Below are 23585 nucleotides of genomic sequence, written 5' to 3'. Positions count from 1 at the left end.
TTCAGCCCCACCATCTTTTCCCATCCACTTCCCTTCTCCCTGACAGTGCATACAGTCTGATGCCTAAACAAAAGCCTAAATGGAAAATGCGGTCCCTGTATCCTCTTCTTAAGGCACCCCAGTCTTTATGAAGACTTCTCTTAAAGCCCCCTACTTGATTTCAGGTTGAGGATGGGAGGAACAGAGAGAAGGAGAAGGGAAGGTAATGACCTCTTTCCAGGAAGATTCCAACAGCGGCCCCTCAGACCGTTATCACTGTTACTCTTGCTCACTCCCCTCTCCATGTCTTGCCCCATACAGACAGAGAGGACAGGTTATCTAGGGTAGTGGGTGATTATTGTAGAGCTGTTGTGGGAGCAGGAGTCTGATCCAGCTCTCAGTTACTGTGCTGGGCACTGACTGATACAGAGACTTTCTCTGGAATAGGTGGTAGCCAGAACTCCTTTTCTTTCAGTTGAAAGCCTAAGTTTTTTAATTGGGGGAACCTCTGGAAAAGCCCCCCTGAGTATTTTAATATAAAATATCAGAGGGGTCCAGACAAGGGGACTTCACAGCTGCCCTCAGCGTCATCCAAGCATTCAAGCAGTTAATGACCTATTGGCCATTAATGTCAAAAAGCTGATTATATCAAATATGAGATCCTCATGTGACGATTGACCCTCACCTTTTCCTGACCTGCCCTTGGTGACGAGCAGTTGGGCATTATTCTCCTGATGATACTGCCTCATCACTTGAAGAAGGTGTCCAGACCACCCTTTCACCTGCTTCCCTCCTACCTCCCACTGCCCAGCTTCCAGATTTCCTGACCAGGACGTGGGTGATATAAATGCAAGGCAAGCCTGGTCGTAATTTCTGAAGACCCCAAGGGGATAATTATGAGAATGAGGCCAGTTCTGATTGGCTGAGTTTTCATTAGCAGAGATCGTTAAGAGCCTGACCCCCGAGGCTCATGGTCCATGTCTGGTGCGAGCCTCAGATGTGTGGATATGCAGGGCTGCCCAGAAGCTATTAGTTGCTGTGGTCTCTCTGCAGTGTTTTACCTTATAAAGATCGCTTTGGGTTCTCCTTCTGCGGAACCTAATTTTTCCCTCCAGGAGTAACCACCTTTCCCACTTTAAAACAGTGCTGCAACTTCAGTGATTTAATTTAGGGAGGCAATGAAGTGACCATTAACATGTTTAGCAAATGGATAAAGAAAGAAGTCTTTCACAAATGCCTCCAAAAATAAGCATTCTTCTGAAAGTTTTACCAAATATATCCTGTAACAAACTATTCACTTGAGCATATATTTTTTGTTACCTGACTGCTCCAGTATTAAGCTTTATTGAAATCTACTTACAGTGATGGGGAAAGGTAAAATCTGATCCCTGGGACTGAGAAGAATGTCATCCAGTGGGGCCGAGGAAGCAGGAATAGGCCACCAACACCATGAGGGAGTTTCTGGGGGGCAAGGTGAGGGTGTCTTCAAAAGATGTCCTCAGCTTCAAGCCAGGCCAGACTAAGATGAGAGGAACTCAGGTAGGTTGCCTGCTGAGTTGGGGCTGGAGCTGAGAGAGCAATAGCTTAGTCCACGTGCAAGTGGGTGGTGGCTTAGACTTAGAGTGGAAATGGGCAAGTGCATGCATTCAAGGTAAGTTTTGCAGGTAGAGCAGAAAGAACCTGCTGATGACTTGGATGGGGGATAAGAAATAATAAAGAATCAATGATGTCTCTTAGGTTTTTAGCTTTAAACAAAAAATAGTTGTGGTTGGTGGGGATGGTGGTGCTATTTAAGGGAATGGGGAAGATAGATGAAGGAATGAGCTGAAAATGGGGAGGAAAGTGGAGGACATTTAACCTTTGAGTAAGAAGAGGACAGACCACCATTGGAAAAGGTGGTCTTTTGAAAAGCCCATTGTTCTCAGATTTGAAATCATCTCTGCCCATCCCTACAGTTTTCAGTTAATTTGTAATAGCTTATTTTTTCAATAGCCAGGGGTGTCCAACCCGTGGCCCGTGGGCTGCATGTGGCCCAGGATGGCTATGAATGAGGCCCAACACAAAATTGTAAATTTACTTAAAACCTTTTTTTTCTCATCAGTTTTCATTCATGTGTGTATATAATGTATTGCCTAAGACAACTCTTCTTCTAGTGGGGCCCAGAGACGCCAAAAGGTTGGACACTCTGACCTTCTCTAGGATGTTCTTGTCTTCATCTCTAAAGACCTATTTAGGGCTGAAGAGAATTATTGTCATCCCTGTCTGTATTCACAGAGTAGACTGTAGTGCTTAAAGACCTTTATGTGTTTTACAAAAGCTACTTCCGCAAATGGATTCAAATAGACATTAGCCAGTGAGTATAGTATCCTAAATGACCTGTACCTAAATAGAGGTTCTGGTATAGACAAAATGTAATTGCCAGAGTTACAGACCTTGGGAGGGAAAATTTGAAAAATAAAAGGGCAGGGCGTGGGGTTGACTAAGAGACTGAGAGGCAGGAAGGAAGGTGCGCAAAGAAAGAATGCTGACAGACCATCATTAAGGACTTCAGCATTGTGGAATCTTTCCTCTTCTCCCCTGGGATACTACAAGGACAGCTTTCTTCCTCAGATGAAACTCAAATTGTTTTAGGAGTCAAAGAATGACCTGAGTAGTAATGTGATCATATAACTAATGGAATATTGGGGAAATAATCAGGAAAAACAAGGTAATGTAGAGGGAGTCTCCTCTCATGCACTGACAGAGAGAAGCATGTAGAAACCATCAGCATAAATCCTAAAGCTAAATACCAAGGGGGCTATCACTGATCATCCTCAGAAACTCAGGAATACATCTGGGCTACTGAAGGGACTAGAAGTGATAGAACCTTTCTACAGCTCCTTCCTCCTTCTATTGAAAGAAAGGGGTGGGGGACACAAACAGCCAGACCCAGTTTGTTTCCTCAGTTTATCACTTTCTACGAAAGAAAGCATTGGTTATTTGTGCTGTGCAATGATGTCATTGTCCAATTCTCTGCATTGGAGAGGAAGGAATTTCCTCCTGAACAGGGCTCAGAGAAAGGGACTGGTGATTTAGCTAGCTTGCATAGTTGGCCATGCCACCAGGTGGATTTGGGGAAGTGGTGCAAAGTAAGGGGCAAAAACCAAAGAGAAAAAGACTAGATTAGTGGATTTGGAATATCTGTCCTTCATTGCCACCTTAGACCCGGATTCTGACTATGGTCTTGAGTTTCTTTGTCTTAGTTTCCCTAGTTAGTAAATGGCAAGTTGGGTCATAGATTATGTGTTTGTCGTAGATTATGTGTTTGCTGGAAAGCTCCACAATATTGTCACTGGCCTTGAACACTGGCCTTGAAATACTATCTGATGTAGCATATGATTTAGATACAGAAGTAAAGATATAAAATAGATACTGACATGGACATGTAGCTGTAGATAACACACCCTCCAGTGCAGCTGCACCATTATATAAAACCTCGTCAGTGATGGCCCCAGGTAGCACTCCCCCTCCTTTCCCACCATTCACCCCCTTGCTACAGTCAATTCATCCGTACTGGCCTCCGTACTGCTCCAACACATCAAGGTTGCTTCCACCTTAGGGCCACATGTGCTGACCCAAATGCTTGGAGTGCACTTCCTCCTGATTTTGCATGTCTTGTTCTTTCACTTTATTCAGATCTCTGCTTAGATATCACCTGCTCAGAAAAGCATTTGCTGACCTTCCTATCTAAAGAGTACTCCCTTCTATCCTCTCCATCCACTTACTCTTTTTCTTCACAGCATTTATTACCACCTGACATTGTCATGCCTAGCTGTCTGTTTATGCTTGGTCTGTGTCTCCCACTAAAATGAGAGCTTCATGAAGACATGAAGCATAAAGCAATCACCAGCTACCTTCTCTTCATGAGGACATGTCTCCAGTGCCCAGAACAATGCCTAGCACCCAGAAGGTAGCTCTGTAAAATTTTGCTGAATGAGTGAATAATATAAAACAAACACATGATTATCAACTCAATGACTTAAAAAATCAATCTGTACTCTGTGCAATGAGGGTTTGAGAATCCAAAATACATCATGATAGTTTTCCTTAACAGCATCTTCTATGGTGGAAATAGATAATCCTTTAAAGATGAGAGTCAGAGTGTAGGACCACGCAGGAGGTAGAGGTGATGCTGTGGGCTGGTTTGAGGGCTTTAGAACTCCACTCATTAATCTCCATCTGCCTCCTTTACTTTTCCAGCCCTCACAGCTCAGCATAGGTGGTGCCATAGAGGACAAGCCTCTTCTATCCCCAGGCATCTGCCACCAGAGTCCCTCCCATGCAAACTCTGATGGGGCTCCAAGGGGGCCTCTATAAGCAGGATGGCTTCCGAGAGTGAACTTGCTATGGCCAATGAGACATACCACAGAACGAGCAAAGGGAAGGGAACCCCAGGGACAGGGCACTCAGCCCTTCCATTCTCTCTGACTTCTCCCAGCAGCTTTGCACCCTCTCCTCAACCAAGGGGTCACTTCAGCTCATTAATTTTGGCTTCCATGGCTTTTCTTGGTAAATTATCCCATATGTTCGTTACACCATGTACAACACATGTATGCTTCCATTCCTTATTTGCAGTGTAAATTAGAAACAGGTGTCACCCTAAAGCAAATCGGCTACTGCCCATTTTTCCTTTTTCCCTCTGGATAGCCCTCTCGGCTCCATGGGGCCTGTGCTGCGAGCCCTGTGCAGGGCTGACAGGAAGCCACCTTTATGGCTTTAACCCCTTGTTCTCCTTTTATATTTATTTCATTGTCTATGCACAAGGCCTGAGGCAGCCAGGTGCACTCTCTTCATTTGACAAATATCTATTGAGCATTCAAGCACTGTGCCAGTAGTGCTTTCTGTCATGAACCTTGTAGTCAGAGGGAGATAGCAAGCACAAAACTATGCAAAAAGCCCATTGTTATAATTGACTGGCACTATGAGGTAGAAGTGCCCAGTAGTCAACGTGAATTTGATGTCCAAGAGTATGGTATTTAAGTTAAGTTCTGAGAGACAAGGGGAAGTTAGCCAGGTGAAAATTGAGGGGCTGCATGAATGAAGCACCTAAAAGGAGAAAGTGCAAAGACATTCAAGGCCCAAATGGATAGGTCACTGCAGGGAAAAGGGGAAAACATAAAAGGAGACTGTGGAAAGAAGCACTCAGATCAACCAGGGTGCTATGAGCCATTTCAATAACTTTTCATTTTATCCTAAGGGCAATGAGAAGTCATTGAAGAGTTTATAGCAGAAAAATAAGTGATTTTAATATATTAAAACTGTTGCTCTTGCTATTAAATGGAGAGTGGATTGGAAAATGATAAGAAGGGAAATGGGTAGAGGGGAGGCCAGTCAGGAGGCTGTCACGGTAACCTAGGAGGGTAACAACAGAACAGGGAGATGAAAATGGAGGTGGAAGGAAGCGGGCAGATTTGAGCTGTCTCCTGAAGGATGTCACTGGAACCACTCCTTAGAGCATTCCACCAGCCCTTGGCTGCGTACTTCAGGACTTCCATTAACTGAGAAAAACCCGCATGGTTAAGTCACTGTCTTTGCCACAGGCAGCTGATGAGAATTTCTAACTGAGGTACCCTCTTCATCCCTGCATGCGCTCAGCTTGTGGTTCCATGCTATTCAGCAAAATAATGTGCATCGAGTTCTTGTTTGTATCTTGCACATGCAGGCCTGCAGTGAATGGTAGGTAGATGTGGAACCCTAGCCACTAAGCTAAACACAACTCAGTCATCACAGCTTCCTTGTGGCCTTGTGTCCAACTCCTTCTTGTTAGGGAACTTCAGTGAGAAATTGGGGTCTTGATTGTTTTTGAAAACTTTCTCTTGTGCTATTTTTCAATAGTTTCTTTTCATGATACTCTCTGGACAGAGTGGCAAATGCTTGGGCATCCTAATATTTACTTCTTAATAGAAGGGAGCTAAAAGCATCAGTAGATTTAGGAGTGGGCCAAACAGCACCAGCATCACAGCACACAGCCAGATGTTCCCATTTCCACTATGGCATCAATTCTCCACCTTGACCACCTTGCTGGTGGTCAAGGACCTAATCTCATTCAATGTTGTTTCCCCAACATCGCTGCAGGTGACACTATGTGCACTAACTACACACAAATTTGTTGAAATGTACTGAAATAAAGGCACATGAAAAAAGCAAGATCAATGATAGAGTACATGTGGATTGGGTATTACCATGTCAGCCATACTCTATCTCAGCACCTCACTTGAGCCTCACAGATAAGACACAGTAAGTATCATTGTCTTCATTCCATAAGTGGAAAACCTATAGCCTAGAGGGAGGCAATGACTTGCCCAAAATCACATGGAGAGTCTTATAAGCACCAGAGTAGAGCCCCAGATTTCTGATACAGATCCCCAGGTTTGACAACTCTAGAAGGGGGCATTCACATGGACCACACACAATGTGAATGGAGTCCTCAGAGCTATGCAGTGGGTAGGACCACATGGAATCCTGGTGTATGGCTCTTTCTGTTTTCTCAAGGCTATTGCCTGAATGTTTCTTTTGCTCACTTCTGGCCATTTAGCTGTTCATCACCTCTTTTAGAACGTAGCCTGTTGAGGAAGGGGATTGGCTTGATTTAGCCTTATAAGGTTTTATTCTCATTTAGATGCAAAGGAGAGACTCCAAGACATAAAATAATTTATTTTTATCTATTCAGTTAGCAAGTGGTTGAGCTAGACCGAAAACCAGGTCTGTTCACTTCATAGCATTTTCACTTTCTATCACCACTGCTGCTCAAACCCAGGTCTCGGTAGACTTTGGACACAAAATGATGTGTCCATAACAGAGACTCAAGAAGCCACACACACACACACACAAACATGGCCTGTGCTTCTAAAACATAAATTTTAGTAAATAAGTTTGGGACATATCGTTATTTTCACAATGCATTGTAGAGTCTAATATTGAATACAGTAATTATATTAGATGTTAAAGACAAAACTAAGACTTGAAAAAAATACCACACTTGCCACAGCACCCCGGAATGGACTCACAGACATGGTCCCAACTATTCCCCACAACCCTGGTCTTTTACTTACTTCTGCAGTTTTAGTCGCTTTGGTGGAAAAGTTTGAGAAACAACCAGGTACACCCACTGGTTTTCTATAACACTGAGCTGCCCCTCTTCACTCTGCACAAAAAAGCTGCTAGTCAGAGAGTGAGTTCCAGTTTCACAACTGCAAAGCAACTGCTGCTTGTACTATGCGCACTTTCCACGGGTACATTTTATCTGTAGGTGTGTTGGGAGAAGTATGAGAAAAGTGAGTTTTAAATCTAAGCAGTGGCTTTGCACAGAACCTGGCACACAGACTTGGTGCTCGGTAATGGAGAGTTACTTTTACTATGATTTCCTACTGCACAGGAGCATGATAAGAAATCATGTCTTTTGTAACTGAGATCACAACCTCTATGCATTCCATATATCCCAGACATTGCAGAAAAAGACCCTCATGATGCCAGGACAGCATTCAGAGCTCACTGGAGAAAGCAACTTTTCCTTTATTGTTGCACTCATGTTTCTATATCCAAATGAACTGGGAGGATAGAGGACCTTGTTCATTTTTAACTAGCTCTTGTGTATCAAGTCCTCATCTCGGGTTTACGGTGGAATGTACATTCTGGCAGGGTCTTCAGCGTTAACTAAGACGCTGCGGTTAATGGTGGGACAGATGTGTGGTGTCCACCCAGAAACCTGATCTCTCCACTTACTGGACGTAATGCACCCCAGGCAGCAGTAATCATAGTAATCCCAGCTGGCATGGAGAGTGCTTTTCTTTCCCCTACTCTGCTGGCAATCCATTGATTTCTTCCTTTTCTAAAAGCTAGCTGGAATACCAGCCTTTCTGAGTTATTTCCATAGAAACAATTTCACATTGAAATTTTTGTACTAAACCACCATAATGCAATCACCTTAACATAGACAATGACATGCATATATTTCACCCCTGCTTTTCTGGTGGCCTTTGCTCAGCACCATGTCAGTCTCTGTGGCTTTTCCCCCTGAAAGGATGCAATGCTCTGGTTTCAAATGCTAAAGAGTCAGATGGTCTCTTGGGTTAAAAACCATAATGCACAGGAGGCCATAAAAAGCTCAGTAATATTGAACATTAAAAAAATGGCTTCTTGATGAAATGTATGTCATTAGAATGTACGAATTCACATTGCTGAGTGATGTATTGAGTTGGCCAAAAAGTCTGTTTAGTTTTTTCCGTAACATAAAAGACACATCTTCCGTTCTTACCAATAACTTTATTGATTTCAGTATTTTGAGTTGGCTATCTCATGCATGGTATAACATTGATGGTTCTCAACTAATGTCTCAGTTTGATTGCTGGCAACTTCAACTGGTCTACCTGACCATGGAGCATCACCCAGTAAGAAATCTCCAACACGAAACTTCACAAACCACTTTGGACCCTTTCCATCTCAGTCACAGCACCTTCTCCATAATCTGCACAAATTTGTTTTTTGCATTCAGTTCTGTTTTTGCCTTTCTCAAAATAATAAAGCATAATATTCCAGAATGTTACATATTTTCTTCCATCTTCAATATTAAAATGGCTACACAATCCACCAATTTTTTTATTTTTTATTTTTAATATATTTTATTGATTATGCTATTACAGTTGTCTCATTTTTTCTCCCCTTTATTCCGCTCTGCCCTGTACCCCAACAGTTCACCAATTTTGATAAGTTTTTCTTAAATGCATGCCCATATGACAGCTGTCACAATACAATGTAACAAAATTGTTTCGAATGAAGTTAAAGACAACTAAGCACTACTAGAGCCACCTTACAGAAAAAAAACAAAAGAACTTTTTGGCCAACACAATATAAGTACAATCATCACATGCCTGTGGGCATGCTATATTAGTTTTTTCCAAAAAGCTTTGTCCTCCCATTGCTTACTCAGGAAACTCCCCTTAGATTGATAAGAGTTAGTGGGATGGGATGGAGAGAGGCCCTCAGAGGAAGGAGGGGCATGTCTAAGTTTACTCTATTATTAAAATGAACTGTCCTTGTTTCTATATCCCAGTGTGATTGTTAAACATCAGTGGCCAGTGTGGCTCAGTTGGTTGGAGCATCATCCTATAATCAAAAGGTTGTAGGTTCGAATCCTGGTTAGGGCACATACCTGGATTGTGGGTTTGATCCCTGGTCCAGGTGTGTACAATCCCCAGTCCAGGCATGTATAGGAGGTAACTGATCAATGTTTCTCTTCCACATCGATGTTTCTCTCCCTCTCCCTTCCTCTCTCTCTAAAAGCAATGAAAAAAGGGTCCTTGAGTGAGGATAAAAAATAATGGTGTGATTGCAGTTTCATGTTTACTGAGAGAAGACTTATTTGCTCCTGATTAGAGCAAATGTAAAATAAGGTGAAACTATAATCACTTTTAGATCTGAGACTCTTTGGTTCTTTAAGTTGTACATAGTACACAAGCAGGGGACAGTAGGACCCATGCATGCTGTCACTTGAAGCAACATGGAGCCCAGGAAGCCCTTCTGCCTTTCTCTACACATCACTAAAGAGTTCCAGGGTCTGTTCACTCTCCCTTAACTACACCCAGGGAAATTGTGGTAGAGTGGGGGTGGGGCCAAAATGAAGACTGAGATTGCCCTAAGTTTTGCACTGGAAATGAGTTGAATTTGAGGGCTACTGTGGGACAAAAGCAGGTTTAAGCCATTTGCTAACCTCTAGAGTTAGTAGTATCTTGGTACCTGTTGTTAATTCATTCTGACAAGGGGCAAGCAAATGAGGATTGATGAAACATTTTCTCTTGTGGGGTGTTGCACAAGTTCTGGCAAGTGTGGTGAGTGGTAAGCAAGTGCCAAGTGCTAAAAAAATTTTTCTCATCAAAATGGGACAAGTACCAGGTTTGACAAGTTCTGAAGCTGGCAAGTACCCTGGTACCACTGTAGTTGGTTAAAGGAAAAGTATCTAGAGTCATCCAGGAAGCAAAGGGAGTGGTGGGGGTGAACCTTTACTTGGGACATGAAGATGCTAACAGAAGACCACAGAATTGCATTCTGGATGAGAAATGCACAACTTCATATTTGGAGCTGTTCTTGCTCTTCCAAGTGTATTGGAATAAAAAAAAAGGAAGCGTTGGACTGAATGTTTGTGTACCCCCCAAAACTTATATCTTGAATCCCCACCCAGTGTCTCTGTATTTGGAGATGAAACCTCTAGAGAAGTAACTTAGAGGGTAAATTAGGTCATAGGGTGGGGCCCCTATCCACTAGGGTTAGTGTCTTTATAAGAAGAGACACCTGAAGCTCACTCTCTGCACATACACATGAGATACATGCAGCCATCTGCAAGCCAGGAACAGAGCTCTCACCGGAAACCAAACTGCAGGAACCTTGATCTTAGACTTCAAGTCAATGTGAAAAAATATATTTTTATTGTTTTAGCCACCCAGTCTATGGTATTTCGTTATGGTAGCCCTAGCTGACTCTGGAAGAGAGCCTTTCCTATCCCTGAATCTGACTGCATGTCAGACTTGAGGCAGAACGGAAAAAACGCCATCCATTTGGACAGCTGTGTCCTTGTGTAGACTCTGGCGCTTCTTCGCTGTGTGGTCTTGGGTAGGTCACTTTGCTTCTGAGCCTGGAGATTCCTCACCTCTTAAATTGGGATAAAAGAATATGGGTGACTTACCCCATTATTGCAGACTCAAATACTTAGCCTAACAATAACAGCTAATATAATTTGCACACTTATTATATACTGAGCCTTAATGTAAGAGCTTTATTTATTTTTAAGTCAAGTTTTTTAAGGTATAATATACATATGGTAAAATTCACCTTTTTTAGTGTACAGTTCTGAGTTTTGGCAAACAGAGTCATTTAGTGCCACCACAATGGGGACTTAGAACACTGCCAGCACCTCACAAAGCTCCCTCATGCCCCAGTAGGGCAAGTCCCTTTGCCCCGCCATGAATTCCCAGCCTCTGTCAACCATAGGTTGTTTAGACCTACAGTTTAGCCTTACCAAGAATGCCTTATCATATAAATGGCATCACACAATGGTCCCACAAGGCTTTTCTAATATCAGCTCATTTAATCTTCACAACCATATTTTGAGGCAAGTATAATTATTATAGAATAAATAAATGTGGTTATGCTATAAAAAAGCAAAAACAAGGCATTATACAAACATGAAGTATTGTTATTTTTATTATTTGTGTTATTATTTTGTGGTAAAATAAAGCTAGAGTTCTCAATACAAATTTTGAGAAATACAAATTTTGCCTCATCTGTTCACTTAGAATCCAAATGTCAGAAGATAGTGAGGGTAGCTCTGTGACCCTTCCCTTGCAAACATGGTCATTTGCCCTGTACTGGCAGGATAGAGATTTCACTGTAAAAAAAAAAAAAAAAAGATTTGCAGGAATATCATTAGCAATGAGGTCCAGAATGCCCTCTCTTTGACTAATCCCAAAACACTTGGATTGAAGTTACTAAGTCATAATCCTTCTGCTACGACCATTATGGTAAAAGATAATGAAGGATTTTCTAGGCTGCCAATAGCAGCAATTTCAGGTGTAGTGATAATCAGCTCCCACTGTGCGAGAGGGCGACCAGGAGGTCACCAGCACTCCTCCTGGCTCAACTTGATCTGAGTTCATTCAGGACGTCTGGCAAGGCTGGAAGGGCTGCCTTTCTTCCCATGAAGTATCCCTTGGTTCGGTAACTATGCGCCACAAGAGCACCTCATCACTCTTTATAATTGGAGAATTATGATCTTCCTGGATGTGGTCAGAAAGTGCCCACAGTCTGACCACAGTGGGTCCAGCTTCTCCAAGGAGAATATTTTGCGTAAATTGTTTCTCCCTCCTTTTTTTAGCTTCATGCTACCGATACAACACAATGAATAAGTAAATAAGGCCCAGCTATTTATTAAAGTTTACAGCTTTCATGAATTGTTAAGGAACAGATCAAGAGAAACTACTGAAACAAAGCAGTTGGGTGAAGGGTGCACGAGGAGGTCTAGGAGTCTCTTCAATATTTAATGCTGCCAAAAGCCTCTGACAACTAATCATCTCTTAATGTGGCTTGCCCTTTGGCCTGCATGTTTCTAAGGGAGTAAAATGTTTGGCTGCCAAACAAGTTATCACTCACTCACTGAGTAAATACCACAAACTGGAAGTGGCCTCCCAGGCATCATTGGTTTTGCTAGTTGAGTTTACAAGGTCCCAGATTAGCATTACTCACTTTATATCACCAGTGGTTTCCAAGCCAGCTAGGAAGTTGCTATGGATCTATAGAAAGGCTCCAGACTACCATTGTGGCTCTCATAAACACAGAAGGGAGACGAGGCATCACTGTGGAGGAATAATGAGTTGTGGTAAGGATATGCATGATCAGTTGGAGAGACAAGAAAATGACCCATGAACGTAGACAACAGGGTGAGGGTTGACTGTGAAGGCAAGAGGTGTGCAGGGCAAGGGAGAGCAACAGGGGAAAATTGGGAAAACCATAAGTGGACAACTGTAATTGGACATGATAGGAGGGAAAAAGAAAGAAATCAGGCAAGACTATATGCAACATTGGTATTTGAAATGGGGCTGGACAAGTGAGACTTGAGAGGATATTCAAAGAATTAGAAGTAGGAATAGACTGGGGAGGGGCAACACTGCGAAGAAAGGATGCAGCAGAAGAAGAGAAGATGAAGAGGTAAGGAGGGTGGTAGATGCATTTTTTGTGTGTGTGAAGCCCAACAGAAAAAAGAGTTAAGCTTGTCACCTCCTCTGTCATCTCCCAGTGTACCTGGAAAATGAGTTGTGTACTCATCGTTAACATGTACCAGGGAAAAAGATGCTTTGTATATTTGTAAAAAATGAGAAAGAAGTAGGTTATCGGCATAAATAATGGTGGGATAGAGAGGTGTCTTCAATACTGCTGGACATCAATTCATAGCTACACGTCCTCGGCAAGTTCCTTGATTTCCCTAAGTCCTAGTTTTCTTATGTAGAAAAATAAATCATATTGTTTGTTAAGTGACAAGGAAATTTTCACAATTTATAACCTAATGACCAAAAAGTATGCACCCAAAGAATATTTCTTGGATAAGAAATAAATATTGCAGTTCTAGTGATTAGATGTGTCTAAGTTGATTTAAAAATAATAAAATCATTGATTTCTAGCACAAGACAGTTTTACCAAGGGCCTTTTAGTATTCTGTCCAGGATTTACTGTGTTAAATACCTTTCAACCAGGTAGATTTAAAGGATGCCCAGAACCAGGTATTTTAAATAGTACACAGTTGTTATTTTTGCATTTAACCAGATCATCTAATACGTCACCATCAAAATTGTGAGGTGTCATGGAAATCACATGAAGAGCTAAATGAAAAAGTTCTTTTCTTCAGATGTTTTAAAAACAGAACTCACTATTTTCTGTAATTTGATTTATTCTCGCCACTCTAGGATTTCTGTTTGGTCATGGGCCTCAGACATCGTTCTGGTTAGCTTTGCTGATTTCACCATGTTGCAATGAATAGCAGCCGTGATGGTCATTCAGTCCTTTTCTTTCCATGGTTTAACTTTCTTCTTAAGCCTTTGTCCTTGTTCTCCAGCCTCCTAAGATATGACACACTAGTCTCCATCTGTAGAACAATACTCCCTTCGTGTTATGCATTATGACATCTTCTTAGACTCTATTACCAGAGTGAATAGTTCCAGGTCTGTACCATAGGCCACCCCTCACCCCATCTATTCTATAGATGGAAAACCAAGGAGTGTGATTTCTCATACAATTTAGCTTTTATACTCCACGCAAACTCCAGTATTTTGGGTTGCATTTTATTAAGAGGTTACAACTTTCATTGAATCATTCTTATTTATTGTGTCAAATAGGTGAGCCAGTTTTCATTCATTTAATCTAAGAGTTGGTTGTATCAGGAGTTTAGAGAAGTTACTGGAGGGTGGATAAGAAGACAGCAAACACTGATCTCTTTGAAAGAACACTATAAGATTTCCTTCCCAATATCAGTGCTCACAAGAAATCCACTTGAAGACATCACATGCTTACCAACCAACCCCCTCATGCCCTGCCACACATAACTGATTAGCATCCACCTTTCTTGAGGTATGTGATCTGTTAGCAAAAAAAAGGAGTGTCTGGCCTACAGTGTTACCAGAGCTGTACCAAGTGGGCACAGGGTTTCCTAGTACTTAGAAAAGGCACTGAGGGACAGAGAGTTCCTTGAAATGGTGGAATGTGAGCTTGCCTTTACTAGGTAGAAAGGAGATCAAATTTTCCAACAGGTTTGAGTAGGTTTGGCCTTGGTGATGAGCCACAACTAAGCTTGCTGGCTGAAAACGCAGGGCATATGTTGGAGAGTACAGAAGCTGGAAACAAAGAGCGGCCCATCAGGATGAGTGCAAGACGTTCAGGGGGAAGGCACTCTGTGTGTGGCTCTAGGTAAGCTACTGATCTTTGAACTTTGGGGGCATTGTTTGTAATATGAAGGCAAGCTATGTCTACCCAAGAAGGTAGCTATTGGGTTCAAGTGAGATAACTGAGTGGCAATTCTGTGTAAATGTGAGGTACTAAGAATTGATGGATGACTATGGTGGCAAAGTGGTGGTGGCTAATTGTAGGACTGGAACCCCTGTGTCTAGGGTTGCGGAAAATAAAAATTGCAAATCTAAGTGAACTCCCAGCTGACTGGATTTCCCATCTTGATCAGTTCAGTCTGGTGAGTTTAGTGAAAGGCCTTCGGCCTGAGCCACATGGATCGCAGGAGAGTCTCCTCAGGCACCACAGCATATCTGACAGCCGAAGCAGCAGTTCTGACTCCAGTGTCATAGCTGGGATTGCACTCCATGTCACAAATATTTGAGCAAGGGTGTGAGGGCAAGTTGCCAAGTAGCACAATGTGAAACAAATGTCTCATTGTGTTTGTTGCCACACACTGGTTTTGTGAGGTTCCAAAAACCATCCAGTGATTGTGACTGAAATGTGACAGCAATTTGTAACAACGGTGGCATTTTTTTTTGTCTACTTTTGTGACATGCTCCAAAATCCTGAGAAAGGGCTGTGAAAGAAATGTTCAAAAATGTTCTAAGCGGGCTTAGAAAACTTGTGAACCCTGTTTGAACTTTTATTAGATTCTCCCACACTCACCCGTTTGACATCAGAACAAGGAGAGCATTATTTATAACAGCATGCGTGAAATCCCAGAAGGGATTCTTGAAAGAATTAAAGTGAAAAATCCGTCCAAGCATGAAATAAATGATCAGATGGGAAAACATGTAAATCAAAATTTGAACCTTATTTTTTCTCCTTTAAAAGAAACAAGAGCTTTTTCTTTGGCCATTAGCAGTGCAGGACAGAAAACCTGGCAGAGTAGGTGCTGTGGTCACAGGGTCGCAGAGCACTTGTCATTGCAGCGAGGAGGGCGGGAGAGATGTATGTGTTGACTCTCCCTTGTGTCTTTGGAGTGGCTGTTCCCATGTTGAGGAACTCAGACAGTCAAATGACAGAGAAGGAAGCAATGCCTTGAAAGTATTTAGTGCATTGAAATTTATACTGTCTGCTTAGGTATTAACCTCACAATAACCCCGGAAGGTATTCACTGTTACCCACATTTAATATTGGAAGAGAGTAAGGCACAGAGTGGTTTGGCAACTAGTCAAGTTTGCCCCACTAGGCAATGGTGCACTAGGGTATGCCCTGAAACCCAGCATTTCCAGTGTCCTGAATTGAGAGTTGTCTGCTGCACTGCGGCTGGGAATCCACAAGGAATATGGGAAGCCTGGTATCTTGCTAAATTAATGCATCCCAGAGTGTGTTTTTCAGCTGGCTGCTTCTAGGAGATGTTTGTAAATGGTTCTCTCCCTCTCTCCGGTTCTCTCCTCAACAAACACACCTTCAAATTAGTTTACCACTGTCATCCTCTCTGGTTGGCCAGTGCCGATGTCACACAGGTTGTGTTTCAGGTGTAACCTTGATGGTTGAGTATTGCCATCACCTTCAGTCTTGTCCACACAGCTTCGTGAGGGAAGTCTGTGCTCATTGAACAGTGACTACCTGCCACTGCAGGGGTGAGAAGCAAGTGAGAAAATCAAAAGGTGGTGAAAGACAACTAGCCTCTACTTAGTGTAGGAGCTTTTGATGTATTCAAAGCTAAAAAATAAAGATATGGGGGCACCTTAACCCTGAGCCAGCAAGTTACGTTCCTACTCATCAGATTGGGAGTCACTGTACAGAGAAGAATCGAAAACAACAAAAGGCATCATCCTCCTTTCACATTTGTGTGTGTGTGTGTGTGTTTTGAGGTTAAGGGCATTATTTGAAACCACCAAGCATATTAGACATCTCTAACCCGCCCCCCCCCCCCTCCAGCTCCTTGGGCTCAGAGTTAGGCAGCATTTCTCAGGCACTGTTAGTCCACTTCCTTCCTTTAATGAGTCAGAAATGGATTTTGAGACTTATAATTGTGGCATTAGTCTCAGAACCCAGGGACTGAATGTTGTCCATGAGGTCGAATTCCTGGTGTCTGTAAGCTCTCCCTCTGCCTCGTGTCAGGCACGACATTTGAGCTGGTTGTGCCGAGGTTCACCAGCATGAAAAATGGGACCTATTACCCATAGGGCTACTGTGCAGAAATCTGATCACGGTTGTAAAATCAGACAGTCCCAATGCTACAGACCTGAAAATGGAATGCTTCACTTTTCTCCAGGAAGTAGGAAATCATGGACAAGTCTTCGTTGTCAAACAAAGTTCTCTTTGCCTATACTAGTGCTCTTGACATCTAATGCCTCAGCCTCCATATTTTAACTAAAATGGGCTTTTCAGAATCATCGTTACATGTTTATTTTTGTAAATACGCTCAGCTGCAGTGCCCTGTCGTAGAGAAAAGTTCTGAGCTTGGAGTCCAAAAACCTGACTTCTTTGTGTCTATAGTAGTCTGAACCCCAGGTGCCTCATATGTAAATGGGAATAATTTCTGCCTTACTCATCTCTGGATTGTGGAGAAGGTGTTTGAAGAAGCACTGTGTACTCGCTCTAACACCTTAAACTGGAAGAAAACTCTGGCCTCGCTAAGGAAGTAGAGTCACTTGGTGGACCATTTTGGAATGAAGAGACCCCTGCTTGTAATCCTGGTCAAAGTTATCTTGTTAATTAGAAGGTTGAGTCATCCTCGTGCCAGAAAATGTGTGTATGTGTTTTACCCAAATGAACATCCACCTAATCATCAACTCTGCTCCTATCTAGTTTCAAGAGAGAACTGGAAATACGAAAAAGATTTGTCAACCATTCTTTGCCTTATGTCTCTGGTGCTTGAGATTATAAAGAAATTGTATTTTATTTATGTGTTTATAAATGATTAAAATTAATAAATTCAAATAACGGAATGGAAGAAAAATGTTCCCCATGTCTCCCTTCCACACCTTTTCCACTTATGGTGGGAACTTGGTTTGGGCATGACTAATGCCTCCTTTTTCACCCGCTTTCTGCCAGGTCGGTGGCCACACAATGCTGCCCATTCGCTGGATGCCTCCGGAAAGCATCATGTACAGGAAGTTCACCACAGAAAGTGACGTCTGGAGCCTGGGGGTCGTGTTGTGGGAAATCTTCACATATGGCAAACAGCCCTGGTACCAGCTGTCCAACAATGAGGTGTGCAGTGGGCTGGGTGAGACCCTCCTAAAGGGCTGACACCAAGAGGTGCCCCTTGGCTGGAAGTTAGGACATGATCTAATGTGGCTTTGTTGGGTACAGCACTTCCCAAATGGCCCCCTATGCACCTAAATGCCGTGGCCAAAGTAGAGTCGCTCTCAAAATTTAAGAGTTAGGAAAAGCAGTGTTTGCTGACATGCTTGGCATCCTCTGGGGATGGGACTGGGGAATCACTGTGTGCTGCTCATCTAGCAAATTAATAACATGTGTGACATTGTAGCACCCTTAGAGCACAGCTAGCTCCTGTGTATTATTCCAATAAGGTCTCAAGTTTCTTCCCTTTTTGCACATTTCACTATACCATGCACTTCTAGTGAAAAACTCATTTTGTTTTCCTATTCTAGTCCTTTTTGCAAATATGTCTATATTTGAGGCATAGGTTCTTGGTCAAGCACCTCACATCTTCTTCAGGCCCAAGTCTGTCTTTTACCCAAGTTCATTGTCCAAAATGAACACTCACTTTTATACTCTGGGGGTCCCTCATCAGTCAACACCCTGACACAGAGGTGACCTAAGTTCCATCTAATGCTGGTAAAACTAAAACACATTGGAATTCTAGGGTGTGGTTTGGGATCACTCATGTAGGCAAGTTATTTCTCCACTAGTCTGGTGAAATCAATGTGCTTGAAAAATGGGTGTAATGCAATTAAACAAAATATACAAACCTGTAATAATTGCTCTCTTCTTTCTGAAAAAAATAAACACTGAGTGGGTTTCTTTAAAGCAACCCTGTCTTTGTGCTGACATTTATTTCATCTGTATTGTTTTTCCTCTTGTCTGATCCCATCTTTGATTTCCACCCAGGTGATAGAATGCATCACTCAGGGCCGAGTCTTGCAGCGACCTCGAACGTGCCCCCAGGAAGTCTATGAGTTGATGCTGGGGTGTTGGCAGCGAGAGCCCCACATGAGGAAGAACATCAAGGGCATCTATACCCTCCTTCAGAACTTGGCCAAGGCATCTCCGGTCTATCTGGATATTCTAGGCTAGGGCCCTTTCCCGCAGACCAATCCTTCCCAAAGCACTTCCTCAGATGGGCCGAGAGAGTGAACGTCTTTTAGCTGCTGCTGGATGCCATCTATCTGCTGTTCTCTACTCTGACAGTATTAACAACAAAGACACCAAGAAGCTTTCAGAGGGAAGCAATGTGTACTTCTCCATCCGTAGACACAGTATGGACACCTTTTTGGCATTATCTCTTTCTCTCTTTCCATCTCCCCAGGTTTGTTCTCTAGTTTTTGTTATCTTTTTGTTCGTTTCTTTCTTTTTTTTTTGTCTTCCCTGCTTCACAGTTCTTACCCTTTCTTTTTAATCAATCTGGCTTCTGCATTACTCTTAACTCTGCATAGACAAAGGCCTTAACAAACCTAATTTGTTATATCAGCAGACACTCCAGTTTGCCCACCACGACTAACAATGCCTTGTTGTATTCCTGCCTTTGATGTGGATGAAAAAAAGGGAAAACCAATATTTGACTTAAACTCTGTCACTTCTGCTGTACAGACATCGAGAGTTCCTATGGATTCACTTCTATTTATTTATTATTATTACTGTTCTTATTGTTTTTGGATGGCTTAAGCCTGTGTATGAAAAAGAAAAACTTGTGTTCAATCTGGGAAGCCCTTTAATTATGGGAGATTAAAACCAGAGAGAAAGAAGATTTATTATAAACCGCAATATGAGAGGAACAAAGACAACCATTGGGATCAGCTGGCATCAGTCCCTGCTTAGGAAAAACCCAGCCACTGTTAGCTGGGAGGAATGTATTTGGCACCTTCCCTTGAGGATCGTTCTGAGGAGTAAAAAGACTGTTGAACTCTGTGGCATGGACTATTCATTTCCCATCACCAGAAGTGCTAGAGTATAGTAGAGAGAAAAGATGGCTTCGGCGAGACACAAGATGGCATGTCACATGCTCAGACAGTCTCGTCTTTGTAGATCATGGCCATAGCACTGGGTTGTTTTCCAAGTGTTATCCAATGATCCTTTGTCAAGTTCTTTTGAAAATAGATGGATTCTTGTCCAGAGATCATTTCAGGGTTGGGTAGGAAAGCCAAGCACTTGGAAAAGATAGGACAAGCTGTACATTCAGAGACAAGCTTCTCTTATATTGAACTTTTCAGACAGCACTTCCCTCCAACCCCTACCACCACCCACCTGTCCTTTTAACTGTGCAAGCAAAATTGTGCATGGTCTTTGTCAATTACTACCTTGTGTGCAGAAACTACTGCTCCAGACATTGTGCCCCTGATACGTAGAACAGATTCATAAAAGGTAGAACTTTTTTAATTAGGGGAAGCTGATGGAGTTCATTAGCCAAGTATAAGTGTCTCTGGGCTGTAGGGTGGTGATAGGCTTTAACAAAGCTGGACCCTGAAGCCCGGACGTCCTCATGCACGTCGGACCCAATGTGAGACTGTGGGACTGTGGGAAAGGCAAAGTCAATCCCTGAGGGGGAGGAACCCTCATCTCTGGGGATATCTTATGCATTGATGTTCAGTGTACACAGGCCAAGTCCCTGCTCTGGGCTCTGGTTGGGAGAGTGGTTTCATTCCAAGTGTACTCCACAGTCAGTGTGGTTTTGTTTTCTTCACTCCATTAAAAGAAGTAAAGTAAAAAATTAGGCACAGCATGCCAATGAGAAGCTATGCCCAGACCAAGCTTTGGAGGTGTGCTTCTGGGCAGTCACAGGTTTTGTGAAATGAGGTTGTAAATTTAAATAAAAATTTACAGTTATTTGGATGATCAGTTACACCAAGGAAGAAAAATACTTCTGTTCCTCAAGAAAAGTTGCTACCCTCTGTGAGGGGAATTTTGCTAACTTGATATCTTTATAACACAAGCCAGATTGAAAAGGAGTGATTTTAATTCATCTTAAGTCATTTTATTTCATATTTGTTTCTGAAGGTGCAATTGCTCTGTTTAGGTTTTGCTTGTGCCCCTAATCACTGGAATACCTTATTTTCCATTATAGGGTTTGATAGCCAGTTCTCAACAAAAATAAAAAACAAAACAAAAATATCGATTCACAGAGAACAAGAGGAAATCCATTAGCATTTGCAGTCAAGTGAAGGGGGTTGGACAAGACAAACCTTACAGTCCCTTCAAGTTCTGCGCTGGCCTAGAGACATGGGAGTTGAGTTGTTTGTTCTCTTTGTCAGTGAAAAAACCCTCCAGAATACATATAATAATATAATGAAAGCCATATCTCCATGATATATACCTGCACGTATATATCCTATTAAGGACCCATGGTACTGTTAAAACACTGTGGCACTCCGTGAAGCAGCGAAAAGGGGCAGATTTGTACAAAATTTTTCTAGATTCCATCAGCAATGACCTGGAAACCTACACAGGTTTGCCATGCGGCGTGACTGGCCAGCTGCTCTGGGGGAAGATGCTACAACTTCTTTGTGCGGCTGTAACAGAGAGCAAAGAGGCAGTGAGTGCTCTAAAGGGTCACATCTGAGGAGGGCTGTGCAGTGTTAGAGCAAGGATTGTTTAAGGCAAATGAGAAGACGAGAGCATTCCATTCCATCCCAGTGTTGTTTTCTTCTGGAGAATAAAAGCAAACAAATAAAAACAAACAAAACAAAACTCTCCTTACCTTTTGACAAGTCCCTCAAGGTCTTGGAATGAAAGGTCCTATGCAAGTGCAAAGCTTTATAGTTATTTATATTGCCGATTACTATTTTATCCTCTGTTGTCTCAAGAGTATGTACTGATTTCAGCAATGTCTTGCACTGAAAGAATACCAGATCGCTTTTAAAGTAGTTGAATGAACCACAGCTTATCTTCAAATGTCCCACACTGGTCCTCCACAACCTCCTCTTCTTGTGCTGTTCTCGTTTTTAGAACAGGAGCAACCTCACTCTAAAACGTGACGATCCCGGAATATGGTCTGCCATCAGATTCAGTAAAAGCTGCAACAATAGCAGTGACAAACCTGATTCTCTCGCTCAAACTCTGGCAATCATTTTCATTAATAAATTGTTTCCTTGCTTCCCAAACAATTTTCACAGATGTTAGCAAATTATTCTCATTTTTTTAAGAGTTGAGGAAATTGAGACTTGAGGAAGTTAAATCGCATGCTCAAAATCTCCAGGCTAGCTTCTGGCACCACTGGGACTAAACCTAAATGTTCCGACTCTGAAGTTCATGATTCAATCCACTAGACACTCCAGTCCAGGAAAGAAAAACGCTAACAAGTTCACGAAGCAGGATATGAAGTTAGAAGAACAAAATGAAACACATGAGATGACAGGCAGCTGAGATATAATCATGCTCATAGCTTCAGCTAAGTACTTGTACACTGAACCAATGTCATAATCAGGCTTATTTAGACGATATTTTGAACTATGCTATAAAGGATCATATCAGAATTCATATTATACATATGTGTTCACATCAGCATTACCTTTGCTATGTTCATGTATTTATATGTGTTATAAATACTTGATTTATACATAGACAAACACACATATGTAGTGTGTTTGTGTGCTTATGTATAAATTTATAGGCACACAGCGTTAGAAATAAGTAGGGTGCACTATGAATAATTTGCTTAAAATCTGCTAAATAACCAAAACTTTTAACATCATTTGCCATTAATGCTTCCATTCTCCATGTGGATAGGACTACACTGCTCTTCTCAATTCTGTGCAGTACTATATAGCTGGAAGGCCTAGTTAAGATAATGTGCTTCCCAAAACAACTGACTCAAAGCCATCCCACCACACTGAGTCCTTTCTCTGGCTCCTTGCAAAGGAAAATGTGAATTGAATTAGATCTCCTTATGTAAAGGTCCAGGAAAGGAAAAATGGGTGTCTTTTTATCTTTTTTGCACGTTTGTATTATGTCATCTTGTCCCACTATGACCCCTGCATACCTGTGTTCAGAGTTCAAGCATTCCAGAAGACAGCAGGAATGTTGGGAGCCCAGTGTCTCAAAGGCCAATGGGGAGAAGTTTGAGACCCCGCAGTGAGGTGAGAGACTCTGAGGAATTCCCACATCCGAGTGGGAATGCAAACAACAGTGTGCAAGGCTGCCCTTTGCAAAGAGCCATGACAGAAGGGGCCCCTGGTCAGAAACGGACGTATCTTTTCCCCTTTCCTCCTGCAAACTGGACTCTCTATGATGCCAACAGCATTATGTTGTATCTCTAATAAGATAAATGACTGCATATATCCACCCTCAATTTTCTTGCTCTTTCTCCCTCTCTCTGCCTCTCTGTCTCTGTCTCTCTCTGTCTCCTTCCAATGGAGGACTTTTACTCCCAATGCTGAGCTTTGCTTAGGCCCTCTGCCACTGTTACAGAAAATGTCATGAGAGGGATGGCTGGTGATCCAACTCCTCAGATGGCTAAACGAGCAGTTAGAGCAATTTCTTTATGATGCATCGTTGTGGAATGTAGAGACTCCAAGGTTGTGATAGCAGATGTTGTCCTTGAGAATTAGCGGTGGGCAGGATCTGTAGCTAAATACGACGGCACACGAAGAGTATTTCCTTGTTGCCAAGGCTGGCATGAATCACTACTTCTCGTCAAAGGTTATTCAGTATCTCTAGGTTTCGAATTTTTCCCTTTCTCTTCCTTTTACATTTATTTATTTATTTATTTGTTTATTTATTTATTTATTTACTTCATTTATCACAAACACAAAGCAAAGCAAAAAAATATATATGTGTATATGTGTTGCAGGCAAAACACTGTGAATTTCACAACAGCAACCAAGCAACTATTTTGCCATCTTACCACACATCTCAGGAGATGAAATGGGAGAACATGGGATGTCATTTTTTTAGTCTATGCATTCTAGGCCAGGTCTGTGTTTTTTATTTCTTTGGTCTGTGCATTCATAAAA

At 42.2% G+C, this 23585-nt stretch overlaps 1 protein-coding gene across 3 annotated transcripts in view; it reads left to right on the top strand.

The window, feature by feature from the left end:
- The window catches only part of NTRK2 (neurotrophic receptor tyrosine kinase 2), a 319382-nt gene extending 300038 nt beyond the window's left edge, over positions 1-19344 (top strand). For all 3 annotated transcript variants that reach the window (XM_053923455.2, XM_053923458.2, XM_053923456.2), the window contains exons 18-19: positions 17506-17664; positions 18529-19344. In XM_053923455.2, coding sequence (XP_053779430.1) covers positions 17506-17664; positions 18529-18714 — 345 coding nt within the window. In that variant the 3' untranslated portion in view covers positions 18715-19344. The remainder of the gene's footprint in view (positions 1-17505; positions 17665-18528) is intronic.
- The last annotated feature ends 4241 nt before the right edge of the window (positions 19345-23585 follow it).

Source organism: Desmodus rotundus, chromosome 1, assembly GCF_022682495.2.
Source record: "Desmodus rotundus isolate HL8 chromosome 1, HLdesRot8A.1, whole genome shotgun sequence".
NCBI lineage: Eukaryota > Metazoa > Chordata > Mammalia > Chiroptera > Phyllostomidae > Desmodus > Desmodus rotundus.
This window is presented reverse-complemented; position numbering and strand designations above follow the sequence as displayed.